Source organism: Rhinolophus hipposideros (assembly GCF_964194185.1).
Source record: "Rhinolophus hipposideros genome assembly, chromosome: 19".
Taxonomy (NCBI): domain Eukaryota; kingdom Metazoa; phylum Chordata; class Mammalia; order Chiroptera; family Rhinolophidae; genus Rhinolophus; species Rhinolophus hipposideros.
This window is the reverse complement of record NC_138065.1, coordinates 11,666,297-11,685,135: the sequence shown is the minus strand read 5'-3', so window position 1 is coordinate 11,685,135 and position 18,839 is coordinate 11,666,297. Positions and strand designations below refer to the sequence as shown.

Sequence of the window (18,839 nt, the reverse complement as noted above, 5' to 3'; positions counted from 1 at the left end):
TAGGAGAGGGTGGTAATTGAGAAGAAAGTCCCGGCCAACCAGGCACCTTTAACATGACTCAGAAACGTATTCCAGGACCAGATCTTTCCCCAACCCTGAGTAGCCCCTCTGGGTGCCGCCCCATCCTCTCTTGGATTTGCAATAGTTCTGCCACAAAACTTCCGGTGGCCTGAATGCTAGTCTTTCCTCCCACACTCTTCCTCTCACTTGTCACACGCATGCTCACTCCAAGTTTCCTTTTCTTCACCCCACTAAAGCACAGAGATTTCTTTTTGTATCTTTCAAGTCAAAAACTGGCTAATAAGATAAACTAACCTGTTTGGGGGCAAAAAACGAGAAACAAAAAGTGTTCTTTCTATTCCCAGAAATAACCAGTACATCTCTTCTTGATACAATATCCTAGTTCTGATTATCTAAGCCTGGATTGCCCAGTAGTTATTGGCCACAAATAGTTATTGAGTACTTGAAATGTGTCTAGTCTAAATTGAGATGTGTCAAATGCACACTGGTCAGTGTAAAATGTATACTGAATTTTTAAGGCGTAGAAGAATGTGAAATACTTCATTAGTAGTTTTAAAAATATTGATTATAATGTTACTATTTTGAATATAGCTAAATAAAATATATTCAAATTAATTTCACCTATTTTTTGCTTTTTAAATGTGGTTACCAGAAAATTTAAAGTTACATATATGGTTTACATTATATTTCTATTGAACAGTGTTTTAAGCAATGGGAGAGAAATTATTGCAAAAAATATGAGGCCAGGCATTAGATTTCTCTGAAGCATTAGATATACTGCTGCTTTAAACACTCGGCTGCCTAACAGCTATTCTAAAATCCAATTCAAATACTTTTAAATAACAAAATAAAAACACTTAAAAGATCTAGATGGGTATAAATTGATGGAGTAGAATCAAAATATAAACATAATTTTAAATTACAGTTTGCCATATAGTAAACAGAGGCCATTTTCCCTTAAAGCTTCCTTGTGTTTGTTCAAAAGTATTTAAAATGGAGATGTTAATGCAAGAAATTAATTTTATGAATACCTAATGAATCCTACTATTGGGAATGTTTGTGGGGTTTTTTGAGGTAAAATTCATATCACATAATTAACCATTTTAAAGTACATAATTCAGGGACTTTTAATATATTTACAAGGTTCATTTATATAGCATGTAGCAGTAATTCATTTCTTTTTATGCCAAACTATTTTCCACAGTGGCTGTACCCTTTTACATTCCCACTTTCAATCTGTGAGAGTTCCAATTTTTCCACATTTTCACAAACACTTGTTATTTTCTGGCGGGTTGCTTTTTGTTGTTGTTGTTGAACCCATCTTATGAAGGGGGTATCTCATTGTGGTTTCATTTTCATTTCTCTAATTATGAATGATATTGAGCATCATTTAATATGCTTATTCGTCATTTGCATATCTTCTTTGAAGAACTGTCATTCAAGTCTTTGCCCATTTTTAACTGGATTGTTTCTCTATTATTAAGTTGTAAGACTTCTTGATATATTCTGGATACTAGACCCTTATCAAATATATGGCTTGCAAATATTTTCTCTCATTCCGTGGGTTGCCTTTTCACTTTCTTGATAATATCCTTTGATGCACAAAAGCTTTTAATTTTGATGAAGTCATTTATCTAATTTTTCTTTTGTTGCTTGTGCTTTTGGTGTCATATCTAAGAAACCACTACTAAAGCCACAATCACGAAACTTGCCCTTATGTTTTCTTCTAAGAGCTTTCTAGTTTTAGCTCTGACATTTAGGCCTTTAGTTTTAAATTAACTATTGTGTATGATGTGAGGTAATGGTCTCCCTTCATGCTTTTGTATGTGGTTATCTAGTTACTCAGAATCATTTGTTGAAAAGACTATTCTTTCCCCCATTGAATGATCTCGGCACCCTTGTCAAAAATCAATTGACCATACATGTATGGTGTTCTGGACTCTTGATTTGGTTAGATTAATCTAGATGTCTATCCTTACGATTTAATTACTGTAGCTTAGTAAATTTTGAAATCAGGAAGTTAATCCTCTTTGTTCCTTTTTCAAGACTGTTTTGGCTATTTAAGGTCTACTGCAATTCCATTTGAATTTTAGGATCAGCTTGTCCTTTCTGCAAAAATGGAAACTGAAATTTCAATAAGGATTGCACTGAATTTGTAGATCAACTTGAGAAGTACTGCAATCATAACTATATTAAGTCTTCCAATTCATGAACACGGATGTCTTTGCATTTAACTTCTTTCAACAATACTTTGTAGTTTTCAGTGTACAAGTCTTGCACCACCTTGGTTAAATTTAAATACTTTACTATTTTTGATGCAATTGTAAATGGAATTATTTTCTTAACTCAGGGAGTTCATTGCTAGTATATAGAAATATAACTGATTTTTATATGTTGATCTTGTCTCCTGCAACTTTGTTGAACTCATTATTAGCTCTAACAATTTGTGTGTGTGTGGCTTCTTTAAGATTTTCTGCATGTAAGATAATATCATCTCTGAATACAGTTTTACTTCTTTTCCAATTTGGAAGCCATTTCCCCCCTTCTTCTTGCCGAATTGCACTGGCTAGCACCTGCAGTACCATGTTAAAAAGAAGTGGCAAGAGCAGACATCCTTGCCTTATAGTTGATCTTAAAGGGAAAGCCTTCAGTCTTTCATCATTAAGAATGCAGTTAGCTATGGGTTTTTCACAGATGTCTTTTATCAATTTGAGTTTCCTTCCATTCCTTAGAGTTGTTTTTTTTTTTAACATAAAATGGTGTTGGATTTTGTCAAATACTTTTTCTACATCAATAGAGATGACCATATGGTTCCTGTCCTTTGTTCTATTAATGTGGTGACATACATTGATTGACTTTTTTTAAACCACCCTTGCTTTCCTGAGATAAATCCCACTGGGCTATGGTATATAATCCTTTTAATATGCAGCTGGATTTAGTGTGCTAGCATTTTGTTGAAGATTTTTGCATCTACATTTGTAACAAATATTAGTCTATAGTTTTTGTTTCTTGTGATATCTTTGTCTAGTTTTGCTATGAGGGTAATACTGGCCTCATAGAATAAGTTAGGATGAGTTTCTTCCTCCTTTATTTCTTTGAAGAGTTTGAGGACTGTGTTAATTCTTCCTTAAGTGGTTGGTAGAATTCACAACTATTGAAGTAATCTAGTTCTGGGCTTTCTTTCTTCGGAAGTTTTTAAATTACTGATTCAATCTCTTCATTTGTTCTAAGTCTGTTCAGATTTTCTATTCCTTCTTGAGTCAGTATTGGTAGTTTGTACATTTCTAGGAATTTGTCTGTTTCATCTAAGTTATCTAATTGTTCATAGTATTCTCTTAAAATCTTTTTAATTTCTGTAAGGTCAGTAATAATGTCCCCAATTTCATTCTTGATTTTAGTATTCTAAGTCTTTTCTCTTTTTTAATTGGTCAGTCTAGCTAAAAGTTTGTCAATTTTGTTAATATTTTTAAAAAACCAACCACCGGCTTCAGTGATTCTCTGCATTGTTTTTCTATTCCATGTTCTATCTCACTCTAATCTTTATTACTTCCTTCTGCTCACATTTCAGTTGGCTCTTCGTTTTCTATTACTGTAAGGTATAAATTATTTACTTAAGGTCTTTCTTCATTAATGTAGATGATTACAGCTACAAATTTTCCTCTGAGTACTGCTTTTGATATATCTCAAAAGTTTTGGTATATTTACCTTTAAGTAATTAGTGATAAAGACGGATTTATTTCTGCCATTTCCCTTTTTGTTTTCTATATGTCCTATCTTTCTTGGCCTAATTTCTAGCATTATTACTCTTTGTGTTAGATATTTTCTAGTATACCATTTTGATTCCCTTCCTATTTCTTTTACTGTATATTTTTTAGATATTTCTTAGTGATTGATAGTTAACAATCTGCTCTGAATTAATACCACTTAGTTACAATAGTATACAAAACTTTGCTCCTATATAGCTGTTCCTCCAACCCTTATGTTGTTATAGTCACAAATTACATCTTTATAAGTTATATGTCCATCAACATAGACTTATAATTATTGTTATACATAGTTGTCTTTTCAATTATATAGAAAAAAAGAACTGCAGACCAAAACCACACTAATATAGACTTTTATATTTACCTATATAATTACCTTTACTGGTGTCCTTTATTGCTTTGTGTGGAGTCAAAATGGTCTAGTATCATTTTATTTCAGCTTGAAGGACTCCTTTTGGCATCTCTTATAGGACAGGTCTACTAACAATTAACCCTCTGTTTTTATTTATATGGAATTTTCTTAAATGCTCCTTCATTTTTGAAGGACAGGCTTGCTGGATTATAGAATCCTTAGTTAACACTTTTTTCTTTCAGAACTTTGACTGTCATCCCACTGCCTTTTGGCTTCTAGAGTTTCTAATGAGAAATCAGCTGTTAATCTTATTGAGGATCCCATTTGTGATGAGAAGCTTCTCTCTTGCTGCTGTCAGGAATCTCTCCTAGTCTTCTGCTTTGGTTATAATTTCTTACTGTGGATGTCTTTGAGTATATCATACCTGGGGTTCATTGAGCTTCTTGGATATGTAGATCCATGTCTTTCATCATTCGGGGGATTTTTTTTTCAGCCATCATTTCTTCAAATATTCTTTTGGCCCCCTTCTCTCTCCTCTCTGGGACTCCATTATGCATAAGTTGGTATGCTTAACAGTGTCCATGGGTATCCTAGGCTCTGTTCATTTTTCTTCATTCCTTTATTCTTTTCTGCAACTCAGGCTAGGTAATCTCAATTGACCTAAATTCAGTTTGCTGATTCTTCTGCCTGCTTAAGTCTGCTGCTGAACCCCTATGGGAAATTTTTTATTTCAGTTATACTTTTCAATTCTAAAATTTCTACTTAGTTCCTTTTAATTATTTCTACTTCTTTACTGATGTTCTGTAATGGTGAGACATCTTTCTCTTGGTTTCCTTTAGTTCTTTGTACATGGCTTCCTTTACCTCTTTGAGCATATTTGTAATAGTTGGTATAAAGAGCAAAGTTTGGGCTTCCTCAAGGACAGTTTCTATTCATTTCCTTTCTTTTCTATGTATGGGGCAGAAATTTATTTCTTTATATGTCTTGTAATTTTTTTCTTGAAAACTGGACATTTTAAACATTGTAATATAAGAACTATAGAAACCCAGACATCTTCTCCTCCCCAGGGTTTGTTGTTATTGCTTATTGTAGTTGTTTATTTTGTAAATTACTTTTCTGAACTAATTTTGCAAAGTTTGCATTCTTTGTCACGTGTGACCAGTGAAGTCTCTGCTTCTTTAGCTTAGTGGTCAGCCAGTGATTTGATGGAGACTGCCTTAAACACCTGGAACCAAAAACAAAATAAAAAGCAAGTCTTTGCAGATGGATTGTGTGTGTGTTGGGGTACACCCTCAACATTCAGTCAGGTAGTTTACAACTCTGTCTTAGCCTTCACTTTCTGTTTGTGCAGAACTTGAAAGACAGACAGGAGAGCTTAGGGACTTTGTAAGTCGTTTCTGAGCATATACCCCCACCTTGGTCATGTATGGGGCCTTTAAGATTTCCAGGAATATGTGGGAGCTCTTCAAAAGCTTTATTTCCCAAAGTATCTCATTCCCCAGCCTTTCCCCCTAAGTTTACAACTCTAAGTTTTCTGGTTTGTCTATTGTTTGCCCCAACTTTTATACCTTGCCTCAGGCAGCAGGGGCTAATGCACTAGCCTTTAAATGTTTTAACAAATGCCCCCCAGTGTAGTTGTGCCAGTGTTGGGAGAGCTGAATTAACCGAAATAATGGCAAGTCCCTTGAGCTGGCCCTTCAGGGAGCCACAAGATAGGTTGAAATAAACAACCACAATTCTTTGAGAATAAGGTCCATTCTACTTCTGGTAGCAGGAACCGATACACAGCATGCAGACTGTTGTCTTCTAGGCTGCTAGGGAGTGGCGGAATGAGGCAGTGTAAGTTAAAACATCACAAAGTTCTCGTACAGGAATTCAGCTGCTTTTTAATTGCTTAGGCATTCTCTAGGTTGCTATAAACTTTTGATTAGTTTCCAGAGTTTCAATAAAGTTGATTTACTGCTTTTGGAACTCCCTACACTGTCATTTTTGTTCCACCTTGGGAAGGTCTTCATAATAAGGATAATATATCTGGGGGGGAGGGGAGAAGTAGGAGGGATACAGGGAACAATGCTAAGTTCACATTATTAAGAAAGCATGCCTTGCTAAATCTCACCTGGGGCCATATTTTTATTCTTGGCATTTATTTAGTATTAAATTAATACTTATCAATCTATCCTATTTAAATATTAACTTATGATTCTACATTTTGTCTTTTCAACATACGAAATTAATGCAAAGAGCTATAAAAAATAAATGCTGTTAACATGAAAAAAATGAAGTTAGAACTACATTTTACTAATTTTCAATCTCCTTCTCATGCCTCCAATCCCATTAGCAACTAAAGTTCTCAGGGCTGAATGAATGCTTTAAATGAATGATTTAAATGAAAAACAAAATTAAAACAGGTGGCATAAATATTTTAGTACTCTCTATCAGGTATTATCACCAATAGATTAGCACTCTCCATTTAAAAAAATATCTCTAGCATAATTTCTCAAAAGCATAGATAAGTTTACAATTTCAGAAGCAAAATACAGATGTCAGTGAACACTGTAAATGTCGCTAGTATGCAAAAAGAGAAAGCTAATAACTCCAAGTGTCTTAGGAACAGACAAAAGGAAACATAAAATCATTTGCCTCGGTTTCCTTCAAAACAAACTTATTTTCCATATATTGTAAACTTACTCATTGTTTAATTCTAAAGCTTGGTAGGCTGCTTTGATTCGAGCTGGAGGATTTCTTTCCCTCCATGCCTTCTGCATAACTGTAGGAAAAATATTTCAGAAAGTAGATGAGATGATAAACATAAATAATCTTATGCAAAACGTATGAAGAATGAGCTAGGAGAGTAAACAAAGAAATAACATGTTCTTAAACATAAGAAACAAGAAATTGGGGTGCCAGCTCACGTTAACTGTAAGAGAAGTTTACATTCAATTTGGAAGCTTCACATATAAAAAAATAAATATATTGTTTTTCTGGTTTATATAAATAACAACATATAAGGTATTTAACCAAGTTAATTATATCATTATTATACATAAACATTTAAATACCTAAATGATATTGAGTTTGAGTGACATCAGATTATAATCAATATGAAATAGTCTAGTTCCTTTATCATTTTTAAAAGGTTCTTTGGAACAGCTAAAAATATATAAAACACTTAAAGTCTTTGTCTAATCAATGATTCAATCCAGGAAGAATGCTTGAATTTGTATTTTGTATAAAAAGTGGTAATTAATTTAGAATATAGTACGTTTATGGAAAATGTCAGTCTCTACCAAGATTCAACAAAAGTCTGAATTAGAATCTCTCTGGAATAACAATATTAGTTTTGCTGTCACTTACAGTACCAAATGAAAATTTCACATTCAGTAAAATTTCTTAAAAATTAAACAAACAAATAAACAAAGTAGATTTATGAAACTATCTGGCCTATTTCAAGTTTGATAAGAAAAATTGAGAATCTCTAAATGTTGCTTTTGGAACAAAACCTACAACTGTCCTGAAAGAATAATGTGGAAAATGTTTGAGTTTTCCTTCGGAAACAAAATATTAGTCTTGGCTTAGACAATGAGACAATACACTATACTTGTATAACAAAAATACCTTTCTGATATCAAACATGTCACCAGCTAGCTGACAGCTAATGCTTCCTGAACTTGACAATATGATGCTCATCAGCACCCATCTGATAATAACCAGGTGAAGAATAGCGTTTTGCTAAAACATTAACATATAACATAAAATTAAGTATAATACTAGACTTGCCATTTTTGACTATGGACTCTTCCATAAGTTACATGATATACACAAGTCAAATTGTGACACTGAATCTTTATCAACATTTTAAATGATTTGGTATTCTACTATATTAAGTATATATCATAATTTATTTAACCAATTCTCTTTTGATGGACAATTAAGTTACACCTAATCTTTTGCTAAATAAAAATATTGTGGTAACTACCTTTCAATATCTATCTTTATATACCTAACCAAGAAGTGGAACAATTGGTTAAAAGATTTTGAATATATACTTCCAAACTCCTCTCAATAAAATTGCATTAAGTTATATTTCAGGCAGTACAGGAGAGTGACTGTTTCCCTATTTCCTTACCAACACTGAATAATATCAATCTGCTAGTACATGAAAACTGTGTCATTTGCATTTGCATTTCTTTTATTTCTAGTAAGGTCATCAAATCCACCTTTAAGCATTTTTTTAAGTATTCTTTTGTTTTCAACTGCTCCATCCAGCCTTTTAAGGCTATTACTCACAACCAATGCAGTTTCAAGCCAAAGGGGAAATTAATTAGAGGAAGAAAAATATGTATTTCCTTCCAAAACAAATTTTAGGAATAATTTAAAGCAAAATGCTGATTTCGTATTCAACTGTCTGTTTTAAGAGCTCTTGATATGCTTAAAAAATAACATAAGCAGTTAGCAATTCAATCAAATTTATTTATTTTTCAAGTTATGTAATATTCTCATATGCTAACAAGCAGAAAAGAGACTAGCATTTATCCCAAGATCATAGTCACAAATATAAGTTCCTACAAAGAGCAGGCAGAAAATATAAATGAATGAATGAACTAACACATGCATTATCTAAAGTAGAGAATCATAGCTCAGGTCTAATTGATTAGTGCCAAGTGGAAACGCAGGTCCAGATTTGCCATATTTTCCAACTTCCAAAGACTGTAAATCTGGATTTTAATATTAAATTTCTTGATTGTTTAAATTTTGGGGGGAAAAAATGCCATGAAAACAAATTATCCAAAAAACATTGCTGGCTGGCCCTGAGGATATGTTTGTTCTTTGTTTTAAACAAATCAATAGGATGAGAACAAAATCTACTAATTTAGTAATTACTGATGACAAGAGTCAAGAGAAATTTGTTGCACTACACGTATAAACACATTTGTCTTTCTTGAATATAAAACTACGGATACCTTTATGTGAGTGTCTGAAAAGATCAATACGGAACCAACAGTCCATTTCCAGATTATCATTCACAGATAAAGTCTGTCGTGAGTTCAGCCCTTAGCTGGGATTATGTGTACCTCTAGAAATTCAAGAAATTTTGCAAGGACCAGATGGGATGCATGGTTTTAAGAGAATCAATTTCTAAAGCCTCAATTTTATATGACTTTTTCCTATAACTGATCTCTAACTGAAGAACGTTCCTCTGCTGATTTTCCATTCCTACCTAACATCTGCTTGCTTCCCCACTCCCCTGAATCTTTCCAAGGTGCATTGTCCTGGAGTGTAAAAATCACCAGGTGCCAAAGAGACAATTCAAAGTTCAGGTTTGGAAACTGATGTAGAATAATGTTGAATGTCACCTATAATTACAAATATTATTTATGTATACGTATATATATATATATATATATATATATATATATAATATATATATACATATATATCACGGGATATAAAGTACAGCATAAGGAATATAGTCAATGGTATTGTAATAGCTATAGACTTGGGGGGGTATCACTTTGTGAGGGGTGTAAATCTCTAATCATTATGTTGTTTTGTACATCTGATACTAATATAAAAAAATAAAACTTAAAAAAAAAAAACACAACAAAGTTCAGGGGTGGCCGGTTAGCTCAGTTGGTTAGAGCATGGTGCTAATAACACCAAGATTGCCAGTTCGATCCCTGCGTGGGCCACTGTGAGCTGTGCCCTCAAAAAAAAAAAAAACAAAGTTCAGTTTTGGAGGCAGCCATTTTTAATCAAGGAACCTATAACAGGGATTCCTACCTTTCACTTATTTCTTTTAACAGTGAAGCTCAGCATTAGAATTAGAGTATTCTGGCCCTTGGATGCTCTGGATTCACATATATTGTAGACTGCGTAGGGAGTGATGATTTTTATCAGTTCCATTTATCAGCATCCCTCTTACTTTACTATCAAAGAATGCACTGCTCCTAAGAGAAGAACCCTTCACAGTAAGCCAAAGGGGGTATTAGTAAGTAATGATAAAGGCAGTGAAATCTTATTTTGGCCAAGTGATAAGCTCTAGGCAAAGCTCCAAAACTTATCTTTCTATCTTATAATCTAAATTCAGAAGAGAGATGGCTGTCATGGAGATGCATGTTAACATATTTACTTGAATTGAAAAAGGAAGTCAGACTCTGTCAGAAAGCCAGTCTGATTTGGTTGAAAGGATTGACAATGAGAACTCACCCAGCCAATTAGGTTAGACGGAGGACATTTTCCAAAGTTGAAAGAGACAAATATGTATCCTCAAGGATTTGACAAAAATATAAAGTACATGATACCATTTAGAACCTTATGGTCAAAGGAAATTACAAAATTTTAAATTAATACAAAAATTTTTATTATGGAAAAGCATATACATGTGAAAGAAAATGCTCAAGCATAAAATACCTGTATTAAAATTGTATGGGGGTATGGAATGGCATTAATTCAAGAAAAAAGACTTATATAAAATGTACTACCATTAAAGAGTATTTGTTGATGTATTTTTCAATGGATAATGATAGGTATTAAGTCATTAGATTCCTTGAGATACATTTAATTATAGGGTATTCCAGTTTTATTTTTAAATTTCTATAATATGTCAAAAATCACATTCTTTGCAATTGTTTAATCTTATGATGTCAACATAAAAATGTGTGAAGGGATACATAGTTTTTAAAAATTCTTTTAGGAAGTATGTGAACAAAAATGTTTTAAGACCACAGCTTTAGTGGGTAGCCATGTTTGTTGTCTGAAAACCCTGGTACTACCTGCAATTCTGCCTGAGAGAAGGAGATCAATCCTTAACTTCCAGCCAGAGTCATGTCAGTCCTTACAGTTAACACACAATACTGAATTTCCACTGCTGTTATTCCCCAACACCTACACTTTAGCCATTTATATGAACAGTAAGCATATAAACTTAAAGCAATTCCTTTTCCTATTTGCAATTAAACCGTTTAATGTAATCATACCAAACATCCTTGGGTGTCCTGCTACCATCCACCCTTTATATATTGAATCTAGCAGGTAGATATCACAAAGAACTCACTTCAACGCTGGAAAACTGACTATTCTTCAGACCCTCATAATATGGTGACATTCTTCTGCCTAACAATGTGGTAATAGTGTCAATGTGGCAGTTAAGAGCCAGACTTGAGTTTGAAACCCAGCTTTATGATTTAAGAGCTAGACTTAGGCATGTTACTTGATTCCCCTTTGTCTCTGTTTCTTTATTTTTAAAATGAGGCTGATAATAGTACCCACCTCATAAAGTGATTGGGTAAATTAGCACATTTATATAAAGTGTTTAGAACAGTGCTTGGTGCATAATAAGTGCTTTACAAGTGTTACTATAATTAGTGACATTGCTTAAGACGTCTGTGACACCAACACCACTCATTCATTCATACTTTCATCAGAGAATAAGTGTTAATATTTACAGTATGCCAGGCAATGTGCTAGATGACAGCAATTCAAATATGATGAGAATGTACTACCTGCTTTCCACAGTTTCATATCTTTTTAGGGAGGACCAACATTAAAGTAACACGATAAATGTTTGTGGTTGAATAAATTAACTAAAAGTGTTTCACTGAGGTTTGGTCTAAGTACTGTAGAACTGCAGAGAAGAAGGTGTTTAACTCTGACAGGAGATCCCAGAGAATGCTTCCTAGAGAATGTGACTTTTAATTTGGATCTTAAAGGATAAAAAGTAAGGATAAAAACAGAAGGACAGATAAGGAGGGAGAGGGCAAAGTAGAAGATTAATTGAGATAAAGATGTCTGTGTTTAAGCCATACATTTAAGAGTTTCAATACTATTTCTATAGAGAAGAACTCAAAATTAAACAAACGTTACTATGATCTTCCACCACTTTACATGCATCTCTAACTTATGACTGGAACAAAATATATCCCGTTTTTTCTCTACATACCATGCTCCAATGTTTACACTTTGTCCTACTCTTTTATGTATAATTGCAGGTGTTAATTTCCCAGACCAAACTAGGTACACTGTTCTCTGCATAAGCGGGTGCTGTATTATTTCTCAGCTGAAAGACTTTTAAGTAATAAAAGAAGCAATTTAATATTTTAATAAAATACTTCAAATTATTTGTAAGAAGGAAAGGTAGTGTAACAGCCTAGTTTACTATCATAATTAGTTTCAATTTAATCTGGATTTCTTATCAACTCCAAGCCAAATAAACTGTATATTAAAATAAATAATTCTAAAGAACTTTTAAAATAATTTCTATGACCACTGTTTACCCCATGAACAGATATGACACATACCTATGTCTGAAGGACGTAAAAAGTCCGTGTCACAGGTGAAAAAGGTCTGATGGTCCTGAGCTGACAGATTCATGTCATAGTATGTAAGTGGCTCTTTACCAGTCACCCACGTGTATCTTTACCAAAACACAAGAAAACATGTAAATTGAACATGAGAAAGCATCTCTGCTATAACAGACATTACATAAAATTCAAAATATACTGCTACAAATTCTATTTCAGGTTGTTTTAAAAGCTTATTATAATCATTAAGACCAAAGAGATAACCTATACAAACTACTTGAAGAATGATACTAAAACATCAAAAACTAAAAGGGAAATGGTTAGAATATTCAATAAACAGTGGATTTCAAGGAATAAAACAATTAGGCTTAGATATGTACCTTATTAAATATACTTCAATAAATTCTCGGTCAGTTAGAATTAAGTATTAAAAGTAAAACTACAAAGAAACTAGAAGAGAACACAGGTGTCAAGATGGTAAAGAGCTTTCAAAGCATAAAAGCAAAGAGAAATTTTTTTCAGATTTTACTAAATTAGAAATGTAAACTTTCATGTCCTTCTGAGACCCATAATAATAATAGCAAGTTAGCAAACTGGCCAATAAATACATTCTTAAATGTCCAATCTCACTAATAATTAACAAATAGCAAATTAAAATAACCAATTTTTACTTTTTGTCTATGAAATTAGCACATACATACATGGTATCAAGGGTGAGGTGGGATATGGACTCACACAAACTGCTGGCGTAAATGTAAACTGCCATTTACAGTTCTGTTTCCAGAAACCAATTAGGGAATAAATATTCACACCTAGTTAGGGGATAGGTATATGAAATTCCATTATACCATCCTCTCCACTTTTGTTTATTTTTGAAATTTTCCATAAAGGAAAAGATTAAAGGGAAGGAAAAAACAAACTGTTCATACCCTTTGATTCAGTAATCCCAGTGTCACAAATCAACCCTAAGGAAATAATCAAAGATGTGGCTAAATGTTTATATGTAAAGATATCCTTCTAGTGTAAAGGTTAACAGTAAAATGTAATCTGTAACCCAGAGAGGGGAGCAGTAGGTAAGGTATGGTACCTGTATGTAACAGAATACAGTACAACCATTAAAAATCATGTTTTTGAAGAAATTCATGTTTTGAAGAAATTCTGTGGGATAGTCACATCTTGTGTTAGAAAAAAGGAAGACTATAAAACTATATACACATTTTGATGTTCAAGTTTTGTTTCTATAAATGCATATAAAAGAGAGACTGTAAAGAAATACTAATAGCAGTTATCAGTGATAGGAATAGGTGATTTTTACTTTTTTTTTCATACATCTCTTTATTTCCTCATTTTCTATGATGAATATGTATATGTATATTTTGTAATCTGAATAAAAACCCTTTAAAGGCTCATTATAAGTGTTATTTATATATTTGATTAAAGATTTTAAATTACTTAATAGTATGAGTTGCCTAGCTATTTCAAGTTTTAGCAATTTTGTGAGAAATTATCACAAAGAAAAAAGAAAAAGCAAATCCTTGTTCACTTAGCAGTTTTGCTACACATTCTAAAACCAAAAAATATATATTTATTAATAATTCACATTATTCCCAAAATGATTTAAAGCTGTTAAAAAAATATAATGTACAATATCAAAAACCTCAACTAGAAGTAACTTAAAAAAGACGCACTAAAGTAAAAACAAGAATTGGGCCATAAAATAGTCTGGATGTGGCTAATATATGAAATGCATACCAGAGTTCTATACACTGGCTAAGGCTTGGCGACAGTGTGACTTTAAGCTTTGATTATAGCTATCAATAATAATCAATGCAACTTAGACTTTTATATTAAGACAAACTAATTATTCAAAAACAAGCATAAGTAATCCTGATACTAAGATAAGAAATTTCTCTTTAAGATGCTCATGAAGTAAATACTGTATAATATAACAAGGAGCAGCCAGCCTAAAAGCTCCTTAATAAAACACAGTGGGAAGTTCAAGGACCTGTTCCTTGCAGAATCCCTCAATACAGGCTGATGGCATCTCTCCTAAAAGCCTAGCTTCCACTTCCCGGGATTGACTGTCTTAACCATCAAGTCCTTAAGCACAGGAATAATTGTTTAATCACTTTGTATCCCCATCATTTTACACAGCGCCCAGACACTGCAGACACATAACGTTTCTTGTTCAATGGAGTAAACTACATGCCCAATCTACTCTAGGTAAAACACAGCCCTTCTCAAAATAAAAATAAAGTATCTTTGGTCATAAGTTTCAAAAGATGTTTTTTCAGAGTAAAAACCAGAACAGAAATGGACACAGTAGTGCAGATAGGAAAACAGTAATACAAAATACAATATAAAAATACAATAGTCTGGACTGTTCCACAAATGAAGTTCATATTCACCTTCAGATTGATATTTTCTAGTGAATTCTCAAATAAATTTTGAAATTGAGCACATATGCACAGGAATACACTGACATTTGTAATTTTTTTCTTAAACTCATGAATTCTTTGAAAAGGCTTTCTGCCATAAACCAGGGGCCAAATGTATACTTATGTATCACAACACAAACATATGATTTGAAGCAATGTTTCTCATGATTATAAAAGTAAATACAGTCAAGATGCTACCCACCAAATTTTGGGCTAATCTTTTTACCTTATTATGTATCTCCAACCAGAAGAGCTATGATATATTTAGAAAAAGAAATGTTTCCATAATTCTTTTACTCTGAAACCAATGCCATAATTATACTGAAAGCAAATGTAATACCTCCTATATTCTGCTCCTCTGAAAAGGTTTAGAGGGTTTCTCCATACCTTGCATTCTAAAAAACAAAGGGAGAAAGGGAGTCATTGAGACAGTTTAATCAAATGCATTTAAATCTTAATTTCACCAACATTTACTGTACAGTCGCTGTATGCTAAGTACAGTGCTAGCCACCGATAGCACGAAGATAAATAAGACACGGATCACCCTACTGTCACGAAGCATACAATTAAGTCTAGTCATTGCCTTATTTCAATCTTCATAGCATTTGGTTCATAATTCAATTATAGCACTTACTATATTACAATGTGATTACGGGTTTGGTTTTCAGTTTCTCCCTTTTAAACATGAGCTCTTAACTTTGTTCATTTTTGTACATATTCCTGGAGCCTAACACAGCATTTGGAACTAACTTGTTTAAATGAATTAAATGTAGCATGAGAGTTAGTCATGTAAACCACCACCTAAACTGTGTGATTAAGTGGTTTGGTAGAGATCTGTTTTGTTCCAAGAGAAAAACAGGAAGTGATTAAAACAGGGAAGGCTTTAGAATGGACGTAACATTTGAACTGACATTGAACCACTGTAAAAGATGAGTAGAAGGTTGCCAGATGAAAAATATTCTAAGCAGAGAAAGTATCATAAAACCACACAGCATAGACAGGCTGGAGTATAGGGCAAGGGGTGAGAGGGAGAGCTGTAAATGAAACCAGACAACAGAATGGGGAAAATTGATGAAGGAGCCTATATACCAAGTAAAGGAGTTTAGATATTATCCTGAGTCAATCAGAAGTCATCTAAGGTTTATAAGCAGAAAAACAATAAATATTGGATCTTTGTTTATATCAGCAGTTCTCAAAGTATGATTCATAGAACTGCAAAGTAACAACTCTTTTCATAATAAATGCTAAGACATTATTTGTCTCTTTAACTCTGTTGACTTGAACTCAGCCCTGAGAGTGAAGGCTTCCTTAAGTTTTGTGCCCCAGGCACTGATTTGCTTCACCCCAGTCCCAGCCGTGCACAGGTGAGCTGTTGTGTAAAATCAATGGCGGGTTAAAAACTGCTATTACTCTAGCATGAGTCCAGGTAGGACACAGAATTATACTAGTCATCATCAGATTTATTTATACTAGTCATCATCAGATTTATTACCCCCACCTTAGTAAAACAAGACAATCCCAAGTATGATGATTGGCTCCAGTATGAATCATTGTTTTGGGGGCTGAACTGGCCTTTTTTGTTTCCTTCATAGATCACCACTTTTACTGGAAAGAGCCACCAAGAGAAAAACTTATGGGTATTCAGATGGATACCGGACAGACATTTTCTCAAAGATGAACAAAGTGGGTCTGTCAACTTCAAACTGTATTTGCTGTCAATGATAAAATTTGAGCTTTTGAGTAAATATTAGAATTTTGAGAAACCTGTATCTGCTAACAGGAGCCTGGCAATTTCCCAATCCTTAGCCTTTCTGTAAGACTGGTGGTAATATTAACAAATGGGATTTTAAAAAACTGTACAATAAAATGTGTCAACATTTGGAAGATATGCATAACTCAGTAAACAAGTTATTTCCTAAATGACCAATGCATGATGTTATAAAATCATGTATATGTAAAAGACCCATTCAAAATATAAGATAAACTGATGGCTTTTAATACAACAGAGAGTAAAAAGTTCATTGGTATAGCTTCAAGATTAGCTGCAACTAAACTTTAAGAAAGTACCTCTTAGTAAGTTTTGGTATAGTATCAAAAAGGAATATCCACAATTTTCTGAAAAGGTTATTATAATACTCCTCCCTTTTCCAACTATATGGCTATATGAGACGAGAGTTTCTTCATATGTTTCAACCAAAACAGCATATCACATCAGACAATGTAGAAGCAGATACAAGAATAAGCTGTCTTCTATTAAGCTAGACATTGAAGAGATTTAAACAAATGTAAAACAATAGCAGTGTTCTGACTAAAATTATTTTTCATAATTGTCAGCTCAGGCTGCCATAACAAAATACCACAGACTGGGTGGCTTAAACAATAGAATTTATTTCTCACAGTTCTGAGGGTTGAAGTCTGAGCTCTGGAGTTCTAGTAGAGCTCCTTTAACTTGCAGATGGCTCCCTTCTCCCTGTGTCCCTACACGTCTCCTCACATGGTGGAGAGAGAAATTGATCTCTCTCTTCCTCTTCTTAAAAGGCTACCAATAATACAGGATTAGGACCCCACCCTAATGACCTTATTCAACCTTACTTACCTCCTAAAAGTTCCATCTCCAAATATAGTTACACGAGAGGTTGGAGCTTCAACATATGAATTTGTGGGGCAGACACAGTTCAGTCCATAAAAATGTTAACATGAAATGGGTTTATTATTTTAAAATAATAAATATTTTTAAAATTTTTAAAATTTCTAATGTAATAAATATTGAGGATATAATTAACATATATAAATAAAAGCTCTTTGAGGTCCTCAATCATTTTGAAGAGTGTAAAGGATTCCTGAATCCAAAAAGTATGAGAACCACTTTTCTACACAGTTAAGGGGAAAGGATGCACTAAAATGAGAATTATTAGAGGCAGAGTAACCAGTTAGAATACTATAGCAATAGTCTAGGAAAGAGACGTTGAGGGCCTAGATATGGGGCAACGAATGTTGAAATAAAAAAAAAGGTAGGATGGAGTCAAAATAATTTTTGAGCAGAATCAGAATACGATGGGGGTCAATTGTTTGGAGAGGGAAGGGGAAATAAAACAGATATAATCTGAAACAACTCACTGGGTACCATAAATAGATTTCAATAGGAGGGAGGCCTACTGAAAGAAGATAATTAAGAAATTTCTTTTTGAAGATTTTTTGGGGTATCCGATGGACATGCGTCCTATTTGGGAGACCACCTCAGGGATACTGTGGATGCCTGATCATGGCATTGTACACCAGAAGCTAAACATTAATGAATGCCAACTATAATTTTATATATATAATGTGATGGCTCAGTGTGAGATCGGAGGGATAGTGGATGGGGGGAGGGGGGTTCACAGTGTGAGGGATAGAAATGATGAACGTCTAAGTATTACCTTGTCTTGTACACCTGAAACTAATAAATAAATAAATAAATAAATAAATAAATAAGAAATTTCTTTTTGGAAAGAGTCAGTTCAGGGTGCTTAGGGCCATCAAAGGAAGAGATTTTTAGCAAAGAATTAGAAAAATGGGTCTAGAACTTAAAAGAGAGCTTGTTTGCAGGTAGAAACTTAAAATTGGTTCTCCCGGGATATATGTCCATGGAAGAGAATGTAGACTAAGATGCAGTTACCCAGGGACAGAAAGTTGAACCTAAGAAGAACTGACTCACTTTTAGGTCAATTCAAATATTTCTTCTGTGAAAAATTTTGTGGCCCTTCTTCCAAGAGTAACTAACTACTCTTTCTTTTCTGTTACCACAGTATCTTCTATACACTCTATACAAGTCTCTTTTATATTTTTTGCCATCACTTATTTATATGTCTGTATCCTTTACCAAGCTAGAATGTTGTTAAGATTATCTTCGCTCTTATTATTCAACGGTATATTCAATCTTACAGTAAAGAATAAGATTATATAATCCCTCATTGTTATAATTATT

General features: G+C 33.3%; 1 protein-coding gene across 15 annotated transcripts in view; it reads right to left on the bottom strand.

Moving 5' to 3' along the window:
- Window positions 1-18,839, bottom strand: part of ST7L (suppression of tumorigenicity 7 like) — a gene marked incomplete at its 5' end in the record, with an annotated part of 157,603 nt that overhangs the window by 130,211 nt on the left and 8,553 nt on the right. For all 15 annotated transcript variants that reach the window (XR_013991672.1, XR_013991673.1, XR_013991674.1 and 12 more), the window contains 3 exons: window positions 6,826-6,904; window positions 12,435-12,550; window positions 15,216-15,270. Coding sequence is in view for 11 of the 15 variants with exons in the window: in XM_081025012.1 (XP_080881138.1) it covers window positions 6,826-6,904; window positions 12,435-12,550; window positions 15,216-15,270 (250 nt within the window). The remainder of the gene's footprint in view (window positions 1-6,825; window positions 6,905-12,434; window positions 12,551-15,215; window positions 15,271-18,839) is intronic.